The sequence below is a fragment of the Myodes glareolus genome, chromosome 24, assembly GCF_982192425.1.
Source record: "Myodes glareolus chromosome 24, mMyoGla1.1, whole genome shotgun sequence".
In the NCBI taxonomy this organism is placed as follows: Eukaryota; Metazoa; Chordata; class Mammalia; order Rodentia; family Cricetidae; genus Myodes; species Myodes glareolus.
The window spans coordinates 18,026,066-18,046,070 of record NC_142049.1 but is presented as its reverse complement, the minus strand read 5'-3'; the positions used below and the strand labels follow the sequence as shown (position 1 = coordinate 18,046,070).

At 47.2% G+C, this 20,005-nt stretch overlaps 1 protein-coding gene across 3 annotated transcripts; it reads right to left on the bottom strand.

The window, feature by feature from the left end:
* Positions 1-710: 710 nt before the first annotated feature.
* Positions 711-17,384, bottom strand: Det1 (DET1 partner of COP1 E3 ubiquitin ligase). 3 transcript variants are annotated; one of them, XM_048434862.3, is made up of 5 exons: positions 17,230-17,384; positions 12,105-13,197; positions 9,007-9,194; positions 4,556-4,747; positions 711-1,349 (listed from the first exon to the last, which is right to left on the bottom strand). In XM_048434862.3, exons 2-5 carry the CDS (start codon positions 13,185-13,187, stop codon positions 1,115-1,117), a joined length of 1,698 nt encoding a protein of 565 aa, XP_048290819.1. In that variant the 5' UTR covers positions 13,188-13,197; positions 17,230-17,384; the 3' UTR covers positions 711-1,114. The 3 variants fall into 3 exon arrangements, with proteins under 3 accessions (XP_048290819.1, XP_048290820.1, XP_085538747.1); XM_048434863.3 differs by lacking the exon at positions 17,230-17,384 and adding an exon at positions 16,553-17,143; XM_085682621.2 differs by lacking the exon at positions 17,230-17,384 and adding an exon at positions 16,318-16,470.
* Between the last annotated feature and the right edge of the window lie 2,621 nt (positions 17,385-20,005).

The following is a 20,005-nucleotide window of genomic DNA, read 5'->3' as shown; positions in this document are numbered from 1 at the left end:
ACTGGCTTGGGTGCGGCTCAGGATCGCCTATCACATTTCCTATGCTTCCCAGAAGTCTGGCTAGCGGAAGGAATACAGGACGCAGCTGCTAGCATCCATGGCTCCTTCTACAGATTGCTTTGGTACAAAACATTTCAAAGGTGCCTTCTGAGACAGATGTTTCTAAACAAGCTGACTACATTATTCCGGGGGACACATTATGCAAATGAGATCTACACAGGCTGACAAGCCCTCTGGAGGAGACGGGATGACAACGTCACAGAGGGACGCAGTCTAGGGCCAGCAGGGGTCTACAGGAGAGCTACAAGAGCTCAGCCACCCAGGTGCAGCCGGTTTGATCTGTTTAGGGACACCTGGAGCTTTCCAGCGCCTGCTCCTCCAAGGACAGTACGTGCCACACATTGTTTGTTTCTGCCAAGACTCACAGGACTGCCTGCTCTCCCACCGCTTTGACACGGGCAGCAGATGTGGGCATGCTTCCACATGAGGACGCGTGATTACCCCCGCGTCTCCGGTGCTAACAATTACCAGCAGAAAGCCCTTGGGGAGGGAACAATCCTGGCAAATGACTGCCTTTCATGCGGGCACTACTAGCCACTTAGCACACCGAGGAGCAGCTGCTGCATCCAGGGCCCGCGTTGCTCTCACAGGCCTTCTGTCTCTCAGCCCAGTATCCACAGAGCACTAGGGGAACATCAAGCAAAGGAGAGTTTCATAAGAAAATACCAAGACTTTATTTTCTCTTATAAAGAGCCCTGCTTGTCGGAGAAGTGGAAAGGAGTACATAATTCTCAGGAGTAAACATGATTTACCTGCTGCAGGTTTCAGACCGTAATGCCGAAGATTGGCATCCAGGGGGAAGGTGTAATGCTTCTATCTTCACAGTCATAATAAAATGCTAAGTAAACAAAATAGAATGGACGTAATGCTAAGTGTTCCCACAGGGAAAAGCGAGAGAACTTTAAAAATGATCAGCCAGGTAACAGGAAAACCAAGGCCCACTAGGTTGCACTCCGTCCCCCGTGCCTCAGGCGCTGTCTTAGGTCGGGGAGGGCTTCCAGTCTGGAATCCCCAAAGCTGGCAGCCTGCGGCTTTTGCTCTGGAGTCCATGGCGTCAAGCAGGGGCGAAGTCCTGGGCAGTGCGGCTGTGGTGGGGCAGCGAGGTACAGCAGTGTCGCATGTGGAAGTTGACAACATACTCTGCGTTAGTCCTCTGCACAGAGATAGCGAACGGCTCAAAAGGGTGAAAGGTGAAGGCAACGAGGCGCCGCACTGTGTGGTTGATGGGGCGGCCCAGCAAGCCTGCCTGGATCTCAAACTTCAGCAAGCCAGAGTCCCGGGCATAGAACCTAAACAGAAAAGAGACACGGTGTTGCTATCGCTGCCATCTTGAAATCTGGACAGCAGGGGATGGAGACACTCAGTAGCTCATCTGATAAAGGAAAAGGCCTCTTGCAGCAACTGCAGCTTAGTAGAACCACAAGCCACCTTATTGAGCAGTTCACATTAGAGGCAGAGTGATTGTAAAGTTAACTCCTGTCCTTAATTGGTGATCACTTCTCAAGATGACCCTGAATGAGACTCTAAACTACAACTTTCTGGCTTCCAGAAGCTCCTGTCAAAAGACTGTCTAAGCTGGCGTTACAAATGAAATGCCAACAGCAAGTCTAAGCTTCATGTGTAACTTTAAATCTTTGAAGAGCCACATTAAAAAGAAAAAAAGTAAAACAAAAAGTGGAATTTATTTTGTAATATATTTAATTTAATCCAATATATCCAGAATACTACTTAGTCGTTATAACCCACAATCACTCAAAAAAAACAAAAAAATCATGAGCTGCTCTGTCCCTGCGTCTCTGAAATCTGAAATGTACTCGAGACCTGCATATACCTCAGCGTGACCTCGTCTGGCAGTAAGTGCTCAACAGCCATAAGTGGCTGGTGGCTACAACAGTGCCGCTCTGAGCTAATCTTTAAGATTTCCAGTTTTAAGAACAAATTCTTGCACATACATGCCTGTAATCCCAGCACTCTGGAAGACCGAGCAAGAGATATGGAATCCAAGGCCGGCCTTGGCTATATAGCAAGTTTGAAGCTTACCTGGGCTACATGAGAGTATCTCAGTAAAAAAATAAAATAAATTCTCTCTCAAGGCTGTTATTTTTCACATACAGAAATTAAATCATGTGCTAGGGACACAGCTCAGCAGCAGGGCACCTGCCTACAAACAACATGGCTAGTGGTTTGGATTTGGATTTTCCACCTAACACAACTGACAAAAGGTATTTCTGAATGGCTTGTGATTTGGGAAACTAGAGATGATGAACAGGCTGGAGGAGAGTTGTTCTGACTTCCTTTTCTAGAAGACAGATAAAGAAACAAGTCTAAAGGGACTCAGACTTTGCATCATTGCTATATTATTATCATTATTATTATTATTATTGCAGAGCTGAGGCTCAAATCCAGGACCTGCACATACTAGGGAAATGTGCCACCCCTGAGCTCAAGGATATTTATACTCTTTGATAAAATAATACCATTCCCAAGAATTCATATCCTAAGAATTTAATTTAAATGATTAACAATGGCATTATCAGAGTTGCTCTAATATAAAAATGCACAGAAGAGGTAGGCAGAAGGCTGGAGAGATGACGGCATGTCTACCTGAGGGAACAGTGTGTCAGTGTGCAGACTGTGTATCATAACGGAAGGTCATCCCTAAAGCTAAAGCAGCAGGCAAGCCATGGCGCCTGCAGTGAGTAAAGCTACAGATGAACAAACACACACATTGACAGAGACCGGAACAGAACTGACACTGAAGGCGTCTGACAACGCGGCCTCTTCAGAAGCCTTAGGGCACGACGTGACGGAGGGGAGCCGCCTCGTCACAGCAATGGCCCTGCGCGTGCGCTGCTCTGGCTCGTCTTGTCAAACTGAAAAGACGGGAAACGGCAAGGACAAGGATGTATCTATTTGACTAAATCAAATGAGGCCCATTATGTGCTTTTATGCGTAAAAAGCACATTAGTTCCCAACACATACGGGGTTCATAATTTAAGGTGAGCTGTTTGTGCTTCTAAATCTAACTACCAATTTGTAGGAAAGCAGGAGGAATGAAAAACATAGGAGCCACTACTCCCAGCACGCAATGAACAGAGCCCATATGTGAGGAAGATGACGGATGAACAAGTTGGTGATGAACAATAATGTCACTGCAAGAAAAAAGAAAAAGAAAAGTAAACCCATAAGCCGGGCAGTGGTGGTGCACGCCTTTAATCCCCACTAGAGACAGATCCAGTTCCTTTTGGTTGTATCGATAACAGCACAGGCTCCAGATGCAGAGGAACAGGTGTGACTCTCAGGAGAGAAGATGCCTACAAGGGGCTAATTTTAAGACCCCAGCAGTAGGAGCTATAAAGACAGATAGCTCAGTGGTTGAGGGTACTTGTTGCTCTACCAGAGAGTCTGGATTCAATTCCCAGCACCCACATGGTAGCACACAACCACCTGTAACTGCCAGTATGGTCGTTCACAACCAACCATAACTCCAGGTCAGGGGATCTGACACCCTCTTCTGACATCTGTAGGCACCAGATGGTGTACGTACACACATGTAGACAAAATACTAATGTATATAAAATAATCCTAAACAAACAAACAAAAATATTACACAACTAAGAAATTATCTCTGCCTTTTCTACTTAGTAACAAAGATAAAATGATTTCCATAAGATATACTGGATGCAAAATATGTTAAGGAACACCATTAGGTTATTAAAAATGGAAAATACAGCTCATTTCCTTGGATGCTTTTATTTTTTGTTTTGCTTTATTTTCAAGACAAGGTTTCTCTTTGTAGACCTGGTTGTCCTGGAACTCGCTGTGTTGAACAAGCTAGCATCAAACTCAAGATCTACCTGCCTCTGCCTGCCAGTGCTGGGATTAAGGACGTGCATCAATCACTGTCTGGCTTCCATGGAGACTTTTAAAAGCAAACAGCATTTATCTGAGTAAAATGTTTTCACTGGGAGCCAAGAGCAGCAGTAGCTAACTTCTGAGAAAAACACGTAAATGATCCGAACCCTCAGCACTCACTAGAAGCAGCCTTCCTGCCAGATGGTGGTGGTGCATACCTTTAATCCTGCACTTGGAAGGTAGAGGAAGGTGGATCTCTGTGAGTTTGAGGCCAGCCTGGTCTACAAGAGCTAGTTCCAGGACAGGCTCCAAAGCTACAGAGAAACCCTGTCTCGAAAAACCAAAAAAAATTAGAAAGAAAGAAAGAAAGAAAGAAAGAAAGAAAGAAGGGAGGGAGGGAGGGAGGGAGGGAGGGAGGGAGGGAGGGAGGGAGGGAGGGAGGGAGGGAAAGAAAGAAAGAAAGAAAGAAAGAAAGAAAGAAAGAAAGAAAGAAAGAACGAACGAACGAACGAACCTTCCTTTCCTTCTAGCCAAAGCATGAGAAGAGACTGTCAGTCACTGAGCCATGTCAGAGAAGAGGACAGAGAAGGCAGGTGCCCTCCATTTGAAGCAGTCTGGAGCTGTGGTCATGACAAAGTACCTGATCGGGTGATCTCCACAAGTCTTGGGTCGCTCCATGACTGACACCCACTTGTCATCGTAGCTGAAGAGAGACAAATCCAGGTAGGGGCTGCCACTGTAAGACTGGGCACTGATGGGGAGCTGGCCGAGCAGCCGACGCACAGCCTCCGTGTGGCCTCCATACTTGGCATTTATAATCGTGTCTTTGAACCTAGAACAAAGGACCAGTGAGGAAGGCTTTCTCAGCAGCTGCCTCGGTTCAGTACTCACAGTTAAAACCCAGAGGGCTCAGCAGGCGGATGTGCCACACAAGCCTGGAGAGCTGACCTGACTTCAGTCAGCTGATCCCGCAGCGGAAGGCGATGGCCAACTCCAGAGAGTCCCCCGACAGCCCGAGAGTGCCATGGCACACGCACTCGCGCTCACACACGCCACACACGCGCAGTAGCTTTAAAAAAGGTGTAAAATCGCCACTGTCCCTGCAGCTCTTGTGAACTAGGGCTTTCATCAGCTGTTCTATTCAATGCATCTCGGAAACCGTCCTAAACCTCATTTGCCAGAAAAGGAAGAGAAAAGGAAAGGCTCCTTAGCGGCCCTTTTAGATATAATCAAGAAGCCACCAAAACCAGCACATACAGCTACTGGAAAGACATTAACCACAACTCTCAGGTGAGGGCCCCATAACCGCGTGGCTATGTCTCACCCTTTCCTGAGCGCCTCTCTATTAACCCTTGTTCTTAACCCTGTTCTTAGATCTGCTCAAAAGGTCTTCTAATAACTTCCAATTCTGCTACGCCCTGGCTCATCCTAAGATTCTTTTCTATTGTCATGACATGGATCTGCTTGTACTCCAGTGAAGGAACTCCTCAGGCTACTGCAGACGGCACCATGGAGCTGTGTCCCTGTCCCTGTCACATGACAGTAACATGATGGGAGTTGGCTCCTGGCTTTGATGACCCCAAAGCATCCAGGGCAACCTACACGATCTGTACATTGAAGCAGTTCCTAGTCTTCAGCAACACCCACCATATCTCCATCCTCCCAGCTCCGCACCGCCTGAAACACAGAAGCCATCCCTCTGGTATCCGCAGCGCTTAGCCCTTTGCTGTGTCACTCTGCCCAATTCTAAGTGACTTCAAAATTCTCAGTAGCCATCCTTCTAACGACATGGCCTCCCATCCCCTAACAGCCTCATTCTCACCTGTAACCACTGTAACCCAAGGTGTCCCATCCCATGTTCCGGCCATCCTCTGTCTCTCCAGATTCAGTCTCCACACCCCAACTTCAACAATCCTTCAAAACCCTGACTCCGCCAACATTTTCCTTCCATGTTGTCCTCTCTTCGTTAGCCACCTTACAGTCCACAATTGACCATGCAACAGCTCTGCTGCACGCATGCTCTAAACCTTGAACCATGTCTTAGATTCGTGCTCTAGTCAAGTTCAGCTCTGCTGTTTCTGTGCCTGTGCCGCTCCGTTTCCTGCGGCTGGAGAAAAGCAAACAGTAATGCTCACTTCGACCTTACGGCCACAAACCCCACGCAGGCCTTCGACGAGGAAGGATATTCCCCTGCGCTTCCACAGTCCGGCCTGCCTCCCACTCTGCACAGCTACCTCATCTACCTCTGGTGTGTTACTCATGAACACAGGGGAGCAGAGAGAACCTCTAAGGTCTCCCCACAGAGCATCCATCCCTGCATGGCACTCGGCAGATCTCCTCTCCTCACACATACAAGGCAGTATCTTTCTCTACAGGATCAGCCCCATCAACACACAACACATGTGTTTTCTCAGTTTAAAATAAGGAAACCCATCTGGTTACTGACAGAGGTCTGTAATGCCAGCTATTTGGGACATGGAGGCAGGACTGAAAGTTCAAGAACAAGATCTAGACCAGTCTGGGCAATTTAGTGAGACCCCTTAAAATAAAAAATGCACAAAGATGGCTGGGATATAGCTCAGTGACATAGCACTTGCCAAACATACCACAGGCCCCTGGGATCAGTCCTCAGTGGGTAGCAGCAAAGAGACAGAGGGAGCCAGAGGGAAGAGGAGGAGGGGGGAGGGGGAAAGGGGGCAAGAGAGGAAGGAGGAGGATGGAGGAGAGAGAAAGAGAGGAAATGCAACACTATCAAACACTGCACCATCTGAAGTTGTACGACAGCCATTTGTGTCCCCGGCCCATCTCCAGCTAGGACCCCTTGTGCACTCCAATCCAGCCAGCGGCCTCGTTGGTGTCCTTAAAAGGCCTCAGAACTCCTCAGCCTTGGGTTTCTTATTGCCTCTGCTGAGTGTTATCTGTCTTCCTGGTTAACCACGGGTAGCTCCTGGTCTCCTTCAACAGCTCTGCTCACATGCCATTGATGGCGCTACCAGAACAGCAGTAATGATACACTCTCTCAGCCCTCAGGTCTGATCTGTGAGGCCTGATCCTGCAGCATCACTTTCAGCACCGTCAGAACTCTGGCTCTGCTGCTGACAAACCATCCCTGTCCTGTGTGGCTTAGCTTCCAAAGGCTTCCTCAGAAAGACACAGAAAGGATGATTTTATTTTTGAGTCTCACAGATCTGGAATTATCTTTGAATATAGGATTCTCTTCTTTTCTTTTTTTTTGGGGGGGGATTTTTTGAGATGGTTTCTCTGTGTAACAGTCCTAGCTGTCCTGGAACTTGCTTTGTAGACCAGACTGGCCTCGAACTCACATAATGTAGGAGAGTCTTCTGTATTTCTGTTGCTTTCATTGGTTAATTAATAAAGAAACTGCTTGGCCTGATAGGTCAGATCATAGGTGGGTGGAGTAGACAGAACAGAATGCTGGGAAGAAGGCAGTGAGGCAGTCGCCATGACTCTCCTCTCCGAGACAGACACAGGTTAAGATCCTTCCTGGTAAGCCACCACCTCGTGGTGCTACACACATTAATAGAAATGGGTTAATCAAGATGTGAGAGTTAGCCAATAAGAGGCTGGAACTAAGGGGCCAAGCAGTGTTTAAAAGAATACAGTTTTCGTGTAATTATTTCGGGGAAAGCTAGCCGGGCGGGCGGTGGGAAGTGGCCCGCCGTTCCTACTACACTCACAGAGCTACACCTGCCTCCTCTGCCTTTCAAGTGCTGGGATTAAAGGCGTGCACCACGACTGTCCAGCTGAATATGGATTCTAAATGAGAATCGCCTAGATGGTACTGGCCTGTGGCCACATCTGTGGAGAACTGCTTTAATTACTGATGAATGAAGGAGGGCCCACCCCACTGTGGAAAGGTGGTACCAGACTACATCAAAAAGCCAGCTAGGAAGGAGCTGGGAACAAGACACTAAACAGCACTCCTCTGTGGTTCTATGTCGGTTCCTGCCTCCAGGTTCCTGCCTCCAGGTTCCTGCCATGAATCTCAGCTTGGATTTTCTTCAGCAATGGAGTGTGACCTAGAAGTCTCAGCTGAAATGAACCCATTCTTCCTCAGGGTGTTTTTGGTCATGGTGTTTATCAAAGCAACAGGAAGAAACGAGGACACCTACCTCCTGTAGCATGCTAATGAGATGATTAACTTAAAAGCTAATTTTGATAGACGATTCCTAGGTTCAGTTCACAGCACTGCCACCAGAAAGGGAGAGGAGTGGTACCCCGCCCTGTAATCCCAGCACTAGGAAGGCTAAGGAAGGTGAATCACCTTGGGTCCAAGACCAGCTTAGGCTCCACAGTGAGACTGAGAAGGAAACCGTGCTCCTAAGGCAGAAGGTAAGCGCACTGGCGAGAAGACAGCAATGAGGTGTCAGCATCTCTCCATCTAACCCACCACTGTCCCTGTACACACAGAGCCACTGCACTAAGTCACCTTTTTGCTCATCTTTCCCAGAAGCAGCAATGCTTGCTCTGACTCATCTGTTCCATGTGATCTGGCCTATTTGGGGGTCAAAAACAGATATTCTCCATGCCTCGTCAAGGTTAGGGCAATTTAGGTATGAAAGACGAGGAGGCCTTACCTGACCACATCAGAGTTAGAATGGGTTCTTGGCCCAAAGGAACTATTCCTTTCCTGCTAATGTACTAAGACGGTTCTTAGATAACATGGACTTCTGGCTTGTCTTCTGGTTTACGGCTCAGCCCTCTATCCCTGCACTTTACTTCTAGAGGGGTTTACTATATAGAACAGATACAATGGCTGTATTCAATATGCAGTTCTAAAATGATCTTCATCGCTCATTCCACAAATATTTAAGGGCTTGGCAATGCACCACTGAGAATACAGCAATAAACAGATGCTATCTTTCAGCAGGTCACATATAGCCTAAGAAGGACCCAGAAGATGCATAAAAAATTACACAGGCCCTCAGAGATAGGAAAACTTGAGCATGACAGAGTTGCTTCCCAAAGGCCAGGTGGACAAACAGAATACATAGTTCCTGAAACAAACGGCTACCAGCCTCATACCAACCACTGAAAGTGAACCCTGGGAAGTCTGGCAGAATAGCTTACCGGCGCTGGATCTGCCGTGCAAAATTGTTGCTAGAGGCTGAACAAGGAAACTGGACTTCACTGTGCAGGGTAGCATTGCGGAAGAGGTCACAGAAGTTCTCAAAGAGCTCCAGCAGCTCATCAGATGTGTTCTCAAACACCGCGATCACCTCTGTCGTCACCATGTTGTACACCACAAAGAACGAGGCCTGCAGAAGAAAACAGACCGCATGGGACACCCGTGCCCAGGAAACTGCCTGCTGGACTTAAAGTCCACACCCCACAACAATGCGTTCAGGGACCCCAGCCTTGGCACTAGAGAGGGAAGGAACATGGCTTCAGAGCGTCTAGAAATGGAGGAAGTGGCGTTGGCTCTATCGGTGGAGAGCCCCGATGCCACTAGACTTCCCACGGCCTCCGTGCTGCGTGGGTTACTAAGCTAGCCAGCGTGTATATATAAAAAGGCTTTCAATCTTTCACTTCAAACTGTGCAAATTCAATATTTTTCTTTCCAAATGTTTATTCCCCTACCTGTTCCCCAATCCACCCTAAGATTAAAAAAAAAAAGTTTTAAAATGCCAGATTTAATTTTCTTTCCTGCTGAGAAAGTGATTTGCAGCCCAGGGCTGCCTGTTGGTAAATGATTTCCTCTTCTATGTGTACAGTTGAAAGTTCAATTTAGGGGCATTTATTTTTCCCTCTTAATATTTCTAGCACACAGAGAGACACCTTAAGCACATTGTGTGCGCAAACTGCCCAGGCAACTTGTGTCCACGCAGGACACTGCAGATGGACAAATGAAAAACCAGACCGGCATTTTCCATTTCTTTCTCCATAAAAGTTCTTTCAGCCAAGAGCTTTTGTGAGATACATCCGAGATTTCTGGCAATTAAGATTAGAGGGGGACCTGAAAAGCATTCAAATGCCATAGGTGGCAGGCTTTTTCTGAATGGGGCCATGGTGACTGGGGCTCTTCCTCGGCACTCCAGTGCTCCCTCTGCCTTGCCTAGCAGACAGCTCCAGGTGCCTTGAGTTTGTGTCGCAGTGAATGCTGCAGTGTGCAGTAAAGCTGCAAGCTGCCAGCAGGATTCAAAGACGTCTTCAGGACACAAGGATTAGTGCTTCACCCTCCTCTGATTGAGTCTAAATCTCTATTACCCATCTTGGAGCCATTGGGCCCACCTGTCTCACTACTAATTAGTCCTGCCCAGAGCTCCTTTTACATGACTTTGTAGTCACCTGGAAATTAAATTTGGCTGCAAATTAAAGAGGCTGGAGGGCAACCTGAGAATAATACCCATAATATTACCAAGGCTTTGCCTATGGATGCAGTTTTTACTCATTAACCTTATGGGAACTTATCAAATTAAACGGGAAGAGGAGAGGAGAGGACAACTGGGGCACAGAGACTGGGTGTCGAGTTTCAAACTCCATGAGCAGAGGGCAGAGCCCCAGCAGCGTGTCTAGCTGTAACTGACTGGAACTACCAGAAAAAAATAGGTCACCTTTTAGCAAAGGGAAAAAAAGGATAATCTTCGCGCAGTGATAACAGACAACTTATTCCTTCCAAAATAGAAAGGTAATTATAGCTGAAACCTAAATAAAAGACTGACTCATGGCCCATCTATAGACTAGGACACCGCTTTGATCATATCAGGGTTTTAGCAGGATCTTTCATAATTATATGACTATAAAATTACACAAACACTTGTCAGCCTTCCCTCTACAGCAGACTGGGAAACTCAGGACAGGAGGAGAAAGAAGTCAAGGACTCTACCACCCATCTTCCATGACGTGAAAGATGAACTAGATGCTCACCGCGGTGGCTCAGTGACACTGTTCATCATTAACAAGGAAGAAAAAGAAAAGCTGATCCAATCGCCACCCACCCCTTTTCAGAATGCGCAAGCTCTGATGGGGAGGTGTGTGTGGTGGGGTGTTGGAAGATATTTTACCACAGGCTGAGCGAGGCTGAGAAATGATTTCTTCCTTCCTTGTCTCTCATGCACATGTGGTGCACTCCGGTGTGTCTGGGCCACACCTGGGCACACAAAGGCCTAAGGCTGATGCTGGGAGCCTTCTTCAGTCCCTGTCCATCCTATCCATTAAGGTGGTGTCTGTCAGTGGGACCCGGAACTTGCCGATTAGCCACTTGGCTCTGTCTCCACCTTCTGAGCACTGGGATTACAAGCAGGCCACCACACACACCCACCTGGCACTTAGTTGGTTCTGGGAATCCAAACTCCCCTCGTGTTTATAAGCCAGATGCTTTATCCACTGAGCCAACCCCCACCAATGTATAGTACTTCCTGAAGGTAGAGCTGGCTAGTGTCTTAGTTTGCTATTTGCTTTACTGTTCTCTATTTCTAAAATAGAGAATTCCAAACAGGAGAACTGACTTTCGGTAAGGGAGCCAAAGGTACAGAAAGGTAGGCCTCTTACTCAGAGAACTGGAGAGCTTTTGAGAGACAAGTGTTCAGGGTTCCCTGGATTTCCAGAGGGTATTTTAACTGTCTCAGTACTGCCTGTGTGATTCCGTCCCAGCACCACTTCTCTGCCTTTCGTTTTTGGAGTCAAGGTCACATGGTACTAACTGGTCTGGAACTCCCTGCCCTTGAGCCCGAGATCTCTTTGCCTCCACATTCCCACGCTGGGATTATCAGCATAGTGAGTGCTCCATCAACCTGGCTGCCAGGTCGGAGTTTAGATTTTTTTTTTTCAGTGCTGGGGACCCAAAGCTCATATGTTAGACAAGCTCTCTACCACTGAGCCCCAAAGGATTTCTACTTTTGCATGGAGTGCTCATTCTCACTGCCAGACGTGTTTGGTTCAATAAGCCACCTTATAAAAGTCCAGGCAGGATTATACATATGTGGTCCAAGCCCCGACCTTACAGCATCCGGGCTCCTGTCTGACAGGAACTGAAAATGCCCCGTGGAACAAAGCTAAGAACCACAAAGTTGGCTGTCTACATGGCAGTGACTTGACATTTACCCTCCATTTGTCAACGTTAGTATGTGAGGTCAGACGAAAAGAAAACTGACTTTAAGCCTGAACTCAGGTATAGCAAGAATGGACGTTACGTGAAGGTGTGTACTCCTGCGGGGCCCGGCCCATACCTGAGACGGGTCTGTGACCCGCAGGGTCACTACGTCCTCGCTGGTGTATTTGATGAACAGATGGTTTTCGTCCAGCAGCTGCATCTTCCACATGCGCAGCTGCCGCAGCTGGTCAAAGTACTGGAAGAAACGCCTCTTGGCCATCGGGCTCCCATCCTGCTCGGCCCTGCGCCACAGGTACACCAGCAAGCGGTGCTTCAGGGAGTTGATGAAAGGGTCCCTAAAGGGATTGGCCATGCCTGTCTGACTGTCCCGCTGCACCTCCGGGAAAACGGCTGACACCGTGAGCAGGTCGTCCTCATAGCAGAAGCGACCGATGGTCCGCACATCGATGAACGTGCCTTCAGGCGTCACCTGGAAGACGTGAATGGTCTGCTGCTGCACAGACAGGATGGCCAGGATGTTTTTGTACAAGTACAGCCCCTGGTTGTGTGACAAGACCACTTTGTCACACTTGAAGGTGCGTGTGTCACACAAACGGCCCGTGTGAAGGTCAATGATGTGGAGGGAATAGTCCTCCAGAGGGGACCGTGGATTGGGGGTCACTGACTCACTGTTCCGATAGACCTCATAGAAAGGAGGGTGCGGTTCATCTGGGAGATAGGCAGCGGAGCCCACGATGACACACCGGCAGTCATCAGTGAAGAGGCTACACTCCCGGTTCAAGTGCTCACCATTGGCTGCTACATTGGTAATGTGCAACAGGACGAAAAAACGTTCAAAAAGCCGGCCTCGGATGCTGACTGACCGCTGGTCATTGCCATTGGACAAGATCTCCCCTTCATAGCCTTGCAAGAGGTCCTCGGCTGCCTGACAGCCCTGGTACTCATAAATTTCAAGAGATGTCTGGTCAGAAGAAAAAGCAATAAAGTAGCGCCCATCAGGTGAGAATTTACGCAAGAAACAAGGAGGCTTTTCAACGTTGACAACGGTGAAGTTAGGGAAGACATTCTGGTGGAACACCCGGACCTGATGCCAGTGGGTCCCCGCCCTGCCTGAACTGATACGCCGGCGTTCTAAGCGGTGAATGACATTCTGATTTTGGATTCTTCGGGGTTTAATGGTGGAAACATGATGATCCATTATAACATCTCTGCATAGGAAAAAAAAAACAGAAATCAAGAAAACAGAACAAAACGTACTAATACATAAGTACATGCAAAGTAAACAGATCACTTTTACTCTACTGAACCCAGGACCTCCCAGGACAACAGTGACCAGCAAGTACTTCTCCTTCCAAGATTAGAGTTACACAGTGATCCTGACATATCAAAACCTAAACATCTAAAAGGAGGATACAATACAGAAAGAATACCTTCCAAGTATAAGTTAACAGGAATTTTCAAAGAATAAGTCAACAAAGTACATGAGACATGAACAGCACAAAAATCACACTCCCAGGGTATCACACACCACCACTCAGGAGGCAGGAATATCACTTCAAATTCAAAATCAGACCAGAATACAGACTGAAATCTTATCTTTGTCTGTTTATTTTTTAAACAGAATCTCACGTATCCTAGGTAGGCCTCGAACTTAGCATGAAGCCATGGATGACCGTCAACTTCTGGTCCTTCTGCCCCAACCCTCCAGTGTTGGGATTACCGGCTTGCACGCCCACACCTCATTTACGGGGCGCTGGGTCTCAAAGCTAGAGCCTTGTACGTGATAGATAGGCAAGCACTCTATCAACTTTGCTACTTTCCCCAGTCCCAAGACCCTGTCTTTTTAAAATAAAGTAGCATTGAATGCACATATACACACCTACTGGGCTGTAAAGTGATCTATAGATTAAAGCAATCTCTATCAAAATCCCAATGGGATTTTTGTGAAAACACAAAATTTCACCCTGAAAATAATATGAAATCTCAAAGAATGCCAAATAACTAAGACGATATGGAAAATAACACAACTGGAATGCTCATATTTCCTCATCCCAGAACCTATTACGAAGCCATAATAATAATAAAAGCATAACCATTGCTTACACAGGCCAGTTGAAAAGAACAGTCTCAAAATAAACCAGGATTAATCTTAGCAACATGCTCTAGGTTCTCAACCTGTGGGTTACAACCCATTTGGTGGCTGAAGGACCCTTTCACAGGGTCACCTAAAACCATCAGAAAACAGATATTTACACTACGATTCATAAGTAGCAAAATTACAGTTAAGAAGTAGCAACGCAGATAATTTTAAGACTGGGAGTCACCACAACATGAGGACCTGTATTAGAGGGTCAGGGCATTAGAGAGGCTGAGAAGCACTGCTCCAGGAGATGAGGGAAGCACGCCTCTCGGTGTCTGGACATCGATTCCAGAGACTAGTAGACTATGAGGGTGCAGCGCACCACGCCTGTCTGCGCTCTATGCGCCACCATACAGTTCGTGAACCGGGCAAGGGGCTGGAGATTGAAACACACACAGACTCACAGACGGACAGAGACACGGGTCATCCTTGAAACAAGAATGCTCCCTTTAGTGTGTCCAGGGGCAGCTTATATAGGGATCCTTAACTGATAGCCACGCCCCAACCAAACACACCAGAACCCACTCCCCCGCCATCAAGAACTCCTGAGGGTCTCGTGCTCAGAGCAGCTGCAAGCATTACAAGTTGTTTACCAGAAATTCAGGATCTGGGGAGTTCACAGCTCCCAACATGAGGACTCTGGCCTAACCAATGGGTTAATATCTCATGGATTCAAAGGCAGCATTACTGGGAGGTGACAACGGGTGGAAGACCTAAGTGGGAGAAGCACGGACACTTGACTTTGGAGGCTGATCTCATTCTGGCCCTTTCCTGCACCCCTTTCCTCTGCTTCCTGTCTGCCAGACCCTCCCCATAATGCCGGACTGAGCCCTCTGAAACTCAGACACAGCACAGCTCCTTCTTGAAGCTGCTCCCCCAGGTATCAGCTGAAGCCTAATAAGCTCACACACAGACAAAACTGCTTCGTGTTCAGGAAGGCCAAGGTCACACAACAGGAAAGGGGAGTTTCTCCAGTGCACGGCTTCTGGACGACTGGGTATCATACGCAAAAGAATTTTGAAAATAAAAGTATACCCTTATCTTCCACCATTTACAAAAAAAAATTAACTCAAAATGAATTAAAAACTAAGTGGAAGACCTCTAGCTATAAAACTTCCAAAGGAAACCACAGGGGGAAACTTGATGAAAATGGATCTAGCAATGGCTTTTTATGACGTGAAACCAAATCCATGGGCAACACAACCAGAAATGGCTAAGCGTGAATACATAAAAACATCTAGGCGCTAAAAGTTGCAGTTAGAAAGCGCGAAAGGATGCCAGGCTTGGGGGCACAAGCCTTTAAGCATTGGGGAGGCAGCCGTAGACAGATCTCTGTGAGTTCAAGGTCAGCCTGGTCTACAGAATGAGTTCCAGGACAGCCAGGGCTACACAAAGAAACGCTGTCTCAAAATAAATAAATAAACAAACAAAAGTGAAAGGGCAACCTACAGAATGAACAGAAATATTTGCTGGCCAAATATATAACAAGGAGTTAATATATAGCATATTTAAAGAACTCCTAGAACTCAATGAATAGCCACAATTTTTTTGTTTGCTTTGTTTTGTTTTTCAAGACAGGGTTTCTCTGTGTCCTGGAACTAGCTCTTGTAGACCAGGCTGGCCTCGAACTCACAGAGATCCGCCTGTCTCTACCTCCCTAGTGCTGGGATTAGAAAGGCGTGTACCACCACCGCCCAGCAAAACCCAATTCTTTAAAAAAAAAAAAAATTAAACCAGATAAAATATTTGGAAGACATCTCCCCAAAGACACACAAATGGCCAACAAAGAAAGAATGCACACCAATAATCAGAAAGGAATCAGAAGATTGGGGAGGGGGGTGGGGGGGAATACGCGTTTGGCAAAGGCTTTGCTAACAAGTAGCCCAGAAACCCTACAACCCATAGTAAAGGTATTGTTTCCCAATCCTTTTGTTTCAAGCTTATCCAAATCCAAGCTACATCCACCCGATAAGGATCTAAAAGGCAAGGCGTGCTGAGCTAGACCTGAGGGAGTCAAGACTCTAAACTACTACCCTGATTGGTTTTGGAAAGAACCATTCCCTGGAACACAACCACACTCAGTCATTTACATATTGCCTATGGCCACTTTAGCCCTAGGAAAGAAACACTGAGGTCTGTAACAAGTCGTCTGTAACAAGTTGCCTTTTGTAGAAACCAAATTCTTCACCTTTGAGAACGACCTGGGGTATCAGCTTCATCATCTTGTCTTCAAAGGTCTTCTTTCACGTCGTGAGACTGATATCCCAACACACTAGCCAGGCCTCTCCTTTCCCGCAACTCTGTGTTTTACTTATGTGCATACTTACAGTGAGTTTTCTGGGTCAGCTACACCCCTCCTGTGTGTGCCCACCACAGCCAGCGCTTGGCACATAGCAAGCTCCCTTCTTAAACCCTGGGCCTACCTCAAGCCATTTTCTCGGCCAACGCGGAAAAACACAGGGGTATCTCTTCCTTTTCCGAAATGCATTCTCCCCGGTCCTTGCCTTAACTTCTCCTGTTCCATCTTTAGCGTCGATATTTGGAAAATCTTTCTTGACCACCCTTCCTAAATGAGGGTTCATCTTTTTCTTGCTCTTTCTATCGTATTCTGTCGCAACTTTTATTTACATGTTCGCTTGCATGATTGTGTTTCATGTTTGAGTCTCCTCGCTGAACCTCGCTCAACAGTACTCTATTGGAAGAAACCAGGTCAACTTCGGTCGCAACGGTTTATTCTTTATCTAGCCCTAGGGGCAGCACATGAAAGACGCTTTGGTACGCTTTGGTACGTTTTGGAATAAAAGAAAGCCTGGCTAAATCGGGTCACTAAATGTGTGAAACCAAGTAGTTGATTTTTTGTTTTGTTTTGTTTTTTCCTCGTTAGAGCAAATGCAGACGTCCCCTCACTTGGCGACTGCTTACAAAACAAGAAAAGGATGCCAAGAGGCAGACACACATGCCCAAGGGCGCCCCCGGAAAGAAAAGCCCAGGGCGGAGCCTCCCCGGGCAAAGCCTGGCGCCGGGGCTCGTGGGGCCTGGCTATCATGCGGGGAGGAGCCCGCTGCGGAGCTCCCACCGGCCGAAAAGGACAAGTCCTCACCTGTCGGGTCCTGGCTCATGGGGCCGGGGCAAGGGTCGCCCTTGCCTGCTCGGTGCACACCTCCCCCGGCCCCGCCCACGCCATGCCTCCGGACCCCGGCGTCTGCAGCCACAAACCCCCTGCTTCCGCCCGCTACCGGAAGAGCTGCGCAGCGAGAAGGGAAGTACGGAAGAGCGAGCTGCCATCCAGCTGAGGAACGGCGCAGCGCACCCTGGCGGCAGGAGGAGGGATCGAGGCCGTCGAGGCTTGACTGGAAAACCCGGAGCCTTAGGGATGATCTAAGGCATATTCATAATAACGTGAACAGGAATTAAGTTTTCACCTGCTTCTCCCGTAATGGTGGGAAATGGGATTATATATGCACGGGGTCATTCTCCGCGCTCACTGCTATTGGTGGCACGGAGCATACAATAAAAGCTTCTGTACTAAATGAATCCCGCAGCATTTACTGGCCTTGCACTGACACATGACTTCATTTAATTTCTTACAAGCCATTTTTTACCTATGAGCCAATGGCTTCTCCTAGGCTGTCTATATCCCCTAATTGTCCCACATAAACCTCTTTTGGATCATTCAAGTCTTTACAAATATGTTTTGGCAGGAACCCAAACCTGAAATGTCACCTCTTAAGTCTCCCGAGTCACCATCACCACTATTTATTAACTCATCAGTCTAATACCTGTTTGTGTAGCTTTGTTTTGTTTCTCTGCCCTTTGGGTAGAGTATAAGCTGGGAACTGGGATTTTGTCTTATTTTCTATTCCAGTCCTATAACAAGGTTTAGCGTGATACGGAAGCTCAATAAAGAGTCCCTTAGAGAGCCATGAGTGGCGGTCCATGCCTAATATCCCCAGCTCTTAAGAGGCATAGAATATGGAGTCCGAAGTCAGGCTGAGTCTTGCTCTCTCCCTCAGCTCCCCCCAAAGACTCTGCACACAACACCACGAGGAAGGGCTATTGGTTGACTTTTATGGAGTTGGGGGTGGGAGGGATTGAAGGTTAAGGAAGAAGGGTGACTTACGGATATGGAGGGGTTGTGAAGAGAAAGGTAGATTTCTAGCCCAGTCCTAACATTTCCAAGCTGAGTGTTCGCAGGTGCTGGCTTCAGAGCCTCCACTCCCTTTTCTGGGAAGTGATTATCCCTGCCTCTTAAGGTTATCCACAGTCTTAAATCTGCTATCCTTACATACTTGAAGTCTTGATAAAATATTACTAATGCTGTTTGGACACAACTCCTTCTCTTCTCCATGACAAAACTGAGACCCTAAGAGGGGTGTGTGTCACTTACCCAAGTTCACGGAACAGTGGAAGTAGAGGTGGCGGCACAGATCTTATAGTCCCAGCACTTAGGAAGCAAAGGCAGGAGAATCAGGAGCTCAAGGCCAACCTTGGCCACACAACAAGTTTGTCAGCCTTGGCTTCAGTGTCCCAAAGGAAAGCTCAACAAACACGAGACAGGGCTGTGATAAGCACTCAAGACATCTGTTTCCTTCTCGACAAAGTTAACCTCCTCCAGGTCTAATTCCAGCCCAGCCAGGTGGGTCCCTGTGTGATTTCAAGGCACACATCTGCTTCTCCAAGTCGGTCTTTTTCATCTCTAAAGTGTACAATGTTCTTCTGACTTGGTTATTGAGGGATCAGATAGAAGACTAAATGTAAACTAGCTAGTGTTTTGAACATGGAAATAGTTCAGGCCTGCTGCTTCAGCTCAGAGCCTGCCTCGGGTTTGAAAGTAAGGGTTCCTTAATGACAGCTGTTTAGGATTAGGAAGCAAATTATCACTTCTGTGTAGTTGCGGTAGGGATAGCGTGGAGTCAACCTTCAGAGGAAGGAATTAGCCTTCATGGAAAAATAACTCAAAATGGATCTGATCCCTATATACAGGCTAAAGCCTCAGAAGACAACATAAGCTTAATTCTTGTAACCACGAGTTAGTCCATGGCTTAAAGGAAAGCAAAGAGGAAGCATATATAAATGCAACTTCCTTAAAATAAAACAGTTGCTGTGCTTTAAAGAACTCTTATTAAGTGGGAAGTCAAAGCTGTGTGTGGCAGAAGTAGGACAATTGTGAGTGAGGCCAGCCTGGCCTATATAAGCAAGTTTTGGGCTAGCCCGGTCTACCTGAGGCTTTGTCTCAAAGACAAATAAAACCAAAAGGAATAAAATATTGATTTATGCTACAAACACGGAGAGACCCTGAAAGCACACCAGATGAAGGAAGCTTGCCACAATGTGCCACAGGGTGTTTGACTCTAAAATAGGATGGATCTCCGTGAATTCAAGGCCACCCTGGGCTACACGTGACTGAATCAGTCTAAAAGAGAAACGGAGCCAAGCAGTGGTGGCTCGCACCTTTAATCCAAGCACAACAGAGGTGGAGACAGGAAGCAATATGACTGGGTGGAGAGAGGAATATAAGGTAGAAGCTCAGGGTTCAGTCTGAGGAATCGTAGAGGTTGGATTTCCCATTTGGATTAAGGATTTGTTAGAAATAAAAAGTCTCTCTAGTGGCTGACTCCTTTACTTCTTTGGTATTTCTGTATTTACCCCAATATCTGACTCCAGAATTTTTATTTAATAAGACTAATTAAGACTGTGCTACATTTGGTGCCCATCATATTTTGTTTGCAATCTAACTAATAAAGCTTCTCTGAAGATCAGAGTGCAGAGCTAGGTCACTAGTTAGCCATAGAGAGCAGGCGGTGGTGGCACACACCTTTAGTCCTAGCACTTGGGAGTCAGAGGCAGATGAATCTCTGTGAGTTCAAGGCCACCCT

Coding starts and splice junctions, on each gene's coding strand:
- Det1 (XM_048434863.3), bottom strand. CDS start 16,653: ATGGAACAGGAGAAGTTAAGGCAAGGACCGGGGAGAATGCATTTCGGA. Junction 13,198..16,552: donor GGCCGAGAAAATGGCTTGAG/GTAGGCCCAGGG, acceptor TTTCCTATGCAG/AGATGTTATAATGGATCATC. Junction 4,748..9,006: donor GCACGGCAGATCCAGCGCCG/GTAAGCTATTCT, acceptor CCTTTGTTCTAG/GTTCAAAGACACGATTATAA.